The sequence below is a fragment of the Bombyx mori genome, chromosome 4 (assembly GCF_030269925.1).
Source record: "Bombyx mori chromosome 4, ASM3026992v2".
Classification (NCBI taxonomy): domain Eukaryota; kingdom Metazoa; phylum Arthropoda; class Insecta; order Lepidoptera; family Bombycidae; genus Bombyx; species Bombyx mori.
This window is the reverse complement of record NC_085110.1, coordinates 7,525,834-7,532,619: the sequence shown is the minus strand read 5'-3', so window position 1 is coordinate 7,532,619 and position 6,786 is coordinate 7,525,834. Positions and strand designations below refer to the sequence as shown.

At 32.9% G+C, this 6,786-nt stretch overlaps 1 protein-coding gene across 1 annotated transcript; it reads left to right on the top strand.

Annotated features, from left to right (window-relative positions):
• The first annotated feature begins 3,566 nt into the window (after positions 1–3,566).
• Positions 3,567–6,004, top strand: RpL41 (ribosomal protein L41). Its single transcript, NM_001042449.1, has 3 exons — positions 3,567–3,680; positions 3,774–3,842; positions 5,938–6,004. Exons 1-2 carry the CDS (start codon positions 3,669–3,671, stop codon positions 3,837–3,839), a joined length of 78 nt encoding a protein of 25 aa, NP_001035914.1. The 5' UTR covers positions 3,567–3,668; the 3' UTR covers positions 3,840–3,842; positions 5,938–6,004.
• The last annotated feature ends 782 nt before the right edge of the window (positions 6,005–6,786 follow it).

The window sequence follows — 6,786 nt, the reverse complement described above, 5'->3', positions numbered from 1 at the left end:
TAAAAAAAATATTATAAATAAAAAATGTCTTTGTATCTGGTGTCCCCGTATGCGGATGGACGATTTGATAGTTTTAACGCTTGCGCTATTCAGCCACTGGGTAAGGCCTTGCACAGAAATCTATTATTCTTGAAATTACGTGTATCGTCAAGATTAAGAAACTAAAATTACAATCGCTATTGCTTTCGGACTTAGAAGTAAATACAATTACCAGCAGCAATTCATTTTCATATATTTTTGTCACTGCAACGTAAAAAAAAACTCATACAAAAAGAAAATATTGATGAACTGCGTTGACATTATCTTAGATAGATATGGAGGATAGAAGTAAGGAGAACCGTCTCTGTTGTGAAAAAGTGTCCGTTAAAATCTGCTAAATAAGGGTGGCGCTACAGTAGCAGCCGGGTAAATTTAAAAAAAGGCGCTGAAAGTTATTAGAATAAGATAGAGAAATGGGAAATAAAAAAGGACGAGAGAGCTGTAAGCACTACAAAATCACAAAGAATATTTTATTTAAAGCTGATAAGGAAATGCAACCGATGTCTCCACGTTTTAACACAACAATAATTTTAGATTATATTATTGACGAAATTAGTTTGGACTACGTAAACATGTGAGGTCTTGTAAACTGTCACTAACCACACTAGTCGTTAATTATTAGGTTGGGGAAAAAATCTTTTCGCATAATAGTATGTATGAACTTGTAATAAAATCTCTTTGGCCATACTATTTGTATCTGGCTGGTTTTGGTATCATTAAAAGTTTAAATTTTAAAGAAGATAATTCCAAATTGAAATTAGGAAAATGTCTGATTTTTATTTATTTTTCGTACTGTCAAGATGAGTGAATCTAATGAAGAAATTTGATACATTTTAAAATTTTACTACAAAAAAGGTAAAAATGCAACGCAAGCCACGAAAAAAATTTGCGATGTTTATGGACCTAGTGCAGTGTCTGTGAGAGTAGCACTAAATTGGTTTAAGCCTTTTCAATCCGGAATTTTTGGTAGTTTACCAATTACAGCACTAGAGCGCATTATGCGGCATAATGCTCAACGTTGAATGTTCCAACTACAGCAACGCTTCGCACAATCGAGCGCTCTCAAAAGTACTGCCTGTCATCAGATATTTTATTAATGGCTCAAATAACGCATCTGTTTCATTATCATATATATTTTCAATAAATATATCACTTGATAATTAAATAATTGATTGATTTAAACTCGGAGCACTCGATAAATCATCGTCATCACTATCATCTGGATAAGATGATTCAATTAAAATTATATAATTATCTTAGAACCCATTTAAAAAAATTACTCAAAACGTAAATATTTAGTGCTGAAAATGGGGCACTTATTCAAGTTTCTCCCATATGAGATTGTTCTCCTTACCTCTACCCTCCTTAATCTTAGATCAAAATAAAAGGCCAACACGCGAGCGCCAATCTGGTTGCTATTTGAAATACTAATTAATGTTTTTTGCAGTTAGCATTAACATGAAATACGCACTTTTTACTTATTATGGAGGGTAGTAGAGGTAAGGAGAATTATTTCATAGGGGAGAAAAAATAACCACGTTGGTGTACACCACTGAAGTAACGTTTCGTGTAGACAAAAGGTACATGTAGATGAATTGACGTATACAGAGTTTTTAAAAAATCGACTAAATTAGTTAATTATTAAAAATGTCAACAACTTACGTTGTAAAAAATATTGTAGTAAATTATAATCTTAAATAGTTATTACAAGAATACGTGCACCTAGAATGATTTTATTACGTAAACTGAGAATGGCACTAATATTTATTTAATAACATTTCATTTTATGAAAAGTATCTAACATACTTTAGAAGGTTGCGTGTTCAAATCACGTCGAGGCTACCACTTTAGCGTATTATATTTAATGGTAATTATTATTTTGTATGTCAGAGTAAAATCAGACAAAGGCGAGTTAAAATATACGTTTTTTAATTATGTATTTATTATTCGATACGGTACACTTGGTCTACACTGATTTACGAGGCTCTAAACAATATATAATTCGACTGTATTGGTTGACGAGATATGTGTGACTGTCCGACTTCATAGTTCGTACTGGTTCGACACATTACAACCTTACTACACACGCATGATAAGCTAACTTCAGCCGGCACATATTAACATAATTTAATAATTGGCGCTTCCTTTAACATTTCCCTGATGGTAATGTGGCGCTAACCTAATTTAATACATTTCGACGGACAATTTTCATAATAATATAGACAGTTGATTCTCCTTACCTTTACCCTACCTTCATACTCCAAAGTTCTATAAAAGTACAGTTTAAAAGCTTATTACATTTGGCTAAATTCAGCGGTCTGAATTCAGAAGCAAATTTAGAAGCTTCTGATTACACTGTTCTAAATTCAGTTACTGAATCAATTGTCAGCTTAAACGCGACGAAGTAAGACGTGTCGTGTGCGTAAGAGGATGGCCCCAGTATTGTTAAGCAACAACAATTTTTTTGTTTTTATTTTTTGTTTTTGTGTTTTGTTTAAATTTCTCAAAATAAAATAAAAATAAAAACAAGAATATCGGTGAAGAAATATTTATTGCTGTGCGGAATGTTAGCAAATATGAACATTATGAGTGATTTAGAACCAGCAGACTTCAGAAATTGTCTATAAATGGATTCTATCTCGTTTAGACCTAATATTAAACCTTGTGACACCGTTTCTTCAAAAACAGGATACTACGATAGTCTATTATAATATATCTATTATTTAACTATTACATATCTAATCCTACGATAGTATAAGTCCAAAAGAAAGATTGGTTTTAACATTAAGATTTCTTGCAACAGGAAATTCGTATCAAGATTTAAAATTTAGTTCTTCAATATCCCAACCCCTGATGACAAAAACTATCTCTGAAACATGTCGGGCTATTTATAAATGTCTGGCACATTACATAAAGGCGACCGAAATTAATACTTTTTATTCGGAAGCAAAAAACAAACTAAAACGTCCTCGCGCACGGAGAGCTATGGGCCGACTGAAGCCATTCAGTAACTAAATGCGATTACACCTTCCTAAATGCATTTCTAATTAGGCTTTTAAATGATTCAGTCAGTCAGAAACCATCCTTGCTACTGAATTCAGTAGACTAACTTACTTAATGCTATTACACTTCACTGAATTCAGTAGCGTCTGAATTCAGCCAAGTGTAATAGCCTTATTATTAGAATATGTACCTCATTTCTATTGCTGAAGTACTTAAATGTAGCTAAATTTCTTGAAAGTAACGAATGATTGTTTCAGTTACCTTTTTTAATATTAATTACAGCTATCAATACCGACCCCTAGTTAATAAAAAAAAACTTGTGCGTATGTTTAATAACAAAACAGGAAACGGAATCTTACAGATCTTTGTTTTTAGAATCGACTTGGTCTTTAAAAAAATATCGTTTACAACAATGCTACTAAAGCAATTTATCTAGGGAATTTGAAATTTCTGACACGGCAACACTTCCAAAAGCTCCAAAATCAGAATTTATCCAAGTTCTGTCGTTTCTTATTTGACGGACGCTTGTGCACGGTAGACGGACTGTAAATCGATTAAAATATTTGTCATCTTCAAACATTAAACACTTTTAATAGAAACGTTCTCTTGATTTTAGTTGCTTAGAAATGAGAGCTAAGGTATTTTTTTAATTTTATATTTTGTTCATTTTAAAGTTTTACTGTTGTAAATGTTCATGATAGTACAACATGTTTTCAATTTGGTTGTTTCAGTGGCGAAAGAAGCGTATGCGTAGGCTAAAGCGTAAAAGGAGGAAGATGCGTGCGAGGTCCAAATAAACGGTAAGATGCTCTGATGGATATTGTTTAGAATAAATTAAGCATAACCGCTTACATTACTCTTCTTTATTGTCTTCTCTATTAACTTGTTATTGATTTACATTTTCTGACCCCACGTTATACGAAACCGACTAATCATCATCCCAATTTTTTAAAACAAAGATCTTCACTGTTTTCGGCATTTCTATGATATACTCAATAATCAACCGGTACATCAACCCATTTCTCAAAATATCAAAGTGAAATCGTGTTTTTTGTATGAAAGATACATCTAAACTATCCATATCAATCAAAATAAACATGCACCTAACCTAACCTAACCTTACAAAATACCAAGGAACATGTGCAGACTTTTACATTTCCTCCTCAATACGCCAAAGATTATTTATAGCTAATCCTACTGAAATTTGAATTCTTAACCCAAAATTGTGGGAGTCTAGTCAAATCCACTAAGAAAGTAACATGTGTTACTATAAAAAGTGAATTAATAACAGAAAAAATAAATACTGGTACCTGTAAGTACACCACTAAAATGGAACTAACATGATAGTTTTTAGTGAGATCAGGAGTGTAGAGGAAAATGAAGTTTTTTCTTTCAGTGAACTAAATTTGCATTATCCGTGGAAAAAATATTAATTATATTTTAACAGACTGGATAAATTTTTGGTTTAAATGTTTCGATGCTCATTTTTAATGAAACCAAGTAATATTTTAACTGAGTATTTGGATACAGAGGCTTCCCATGTGATATAGCAAACTAAACAATTCTTGAAAAAATTGTCTGCAATTTGTAAGTATTGACTGTCAAGACATGCCTAATTTCATTACAATAGGCGAAAATGTGTAACCTGATCTTTTTGAATCTATTGTTTGTATAAGTAAACAATAGTTTAGTGATAATACAATTTCTAAGTGCTAATGTATCTTTTTTGTATTTAAACAGAACAACAAAAAGCACTTAAATAAATTTACCACACTCTGCTACATTTAATACTAGTTCATTCAAATTCATGAAATTTATAACTGGTGGTAGGACCTCTTGTGAGTCCGTACGAGTAGGTACCACCCCCCCCCCCCATATTTCTGCTGTGAAGCAGTATGGTGTTCCGGTTTTGAAGAATGGGGCAGCTGTTGTAACTATACTGAGAACTTAGAACTTATATCTCAAGGTGTGGTGCATTTACGTTGTAGATGTCTATGGGCTCCAGTAACCATTTAACACCAGGTGGGCTGTGAGCTCGTCCACACACCTAAGCAATAAAATAAAATAAAACTTATTATAATTGATTTAAAGACTTATAGTAGTTTGAATTGTTTTTTTTTCTTGACATGATCATGACCCACCTCGTGAAAGTTGTTAATGGAGCCTATACACTTAACAATGTGAATGCCACACCCATCTTAGCATTCAAGGTCTATGTTTTAATTTAATTACAACAGCTGCCTTAGCATCTGTTGGTACCACCAGGAAATAAACTTATCAATACTGGTTTTACAAAAAGTGCTGCACACATTGAATATGTTTTTATCTGCCAAATAGATCACTGTGATATTGTCTTCATAAAGCCCACTTCTTCATAATCTCATTTTATTTTTGCATGTCTTGAGATTTCCATTTTTAAATTTTAACAAAATTGATTTTGTCACACCCTTGTCTTCTATGTTTATTTATCACTATAATTAATGTTTGAATTTTCAATACACATGTTTGCTCATGACATTAATTTCTACCCATAAGTATCTAGAGTGTTGTATAATATGGATATAATTTCTAATAGATTCTTTATTTTCGTAACTGAAAAATTAAGATTCTTTATTTTCGTAACTGGAAAATTAATCATGATTTCTACACACTAATATGCCAAAACACCCTCCGAGGCAGTCGTTTTCTCACCTTGGGAAAATGTAAAGAATTGGAGGGAATATTATGAAGCTAAGGTGCAAATTTCTTTTAATTAGAATTAATTAAAAGATTAATATCTGAGCTTTACATTTTTCACATTTTAAATATAGTAAATAATTAGATACAAAAATGTATATATTGTAAAATAAGACAAGAACCCTATGCTTACTAATAGTTTATTTTTATTTTTTCCAGGTACACGGCGCTTTAATTACTTGTAGTAATATGCAGTTGTGTATCAAATAAAAAAATCAGAAAATCATATATGTGTTTTTGTAAAATAGTGCTTACCTTATGCTGATATAATATATTGGCCGCCACGAAAAGCTATAAAATAAAGAACCTCTACTAAGTTACGTTATTACGTAGGTAGCGACAAATCAATCTACAACAATTAATAATCTCAAATTTAATTAATTCTTAGTTACATACTACGTGTACATGTAAATACTAAACTAATATGAGCATTTCACTTGGTCTGGTTCTATTAACGTTGTCGTCTAATGTTTCGTGGTATTGAACGCACCTAACTCTTGAAAGGAACATTGGGGCCGCCATTCAGAAGTATGTTCGCGCTGATTCTGACAAGGTTGCCTTTCGAATGCTTCTTGGTTTGTGTTGCAAATGATGTGACAAAAAAAACCAGCAGCGTAACAAGTTCTTTTATTTGTGCGAGAATGCAGAAAGCAGCTAGAAATGGCCGGCATGGCTTGTTTTATTAACACTATCCCCCCTTCGTTGGCTTTGGCTGGCGGCGGCGGCGGTGGCGGTGGCGGAAGGGGGCGTGTTAACATGGCTTGGCTGGCGGCAGGGCATGACAGCTAACGTCACGTCCGTTACATTTGTATTGTTTTCGCGGATTAGCTAGAGTAGGTAATGGCCTGGCTATACCTCTAAACTATCAACTGTGAGAAGGCCACATGAATTTTTTAAACATGACAAGTGTAAGTGCCGAGTCACACCGGAACGGCAGCGTCGCGGCGAGCACTTTCAGTGTGAAATAATTTTAAACTTTATCTATATTATACTTAAAAGATTAGTATC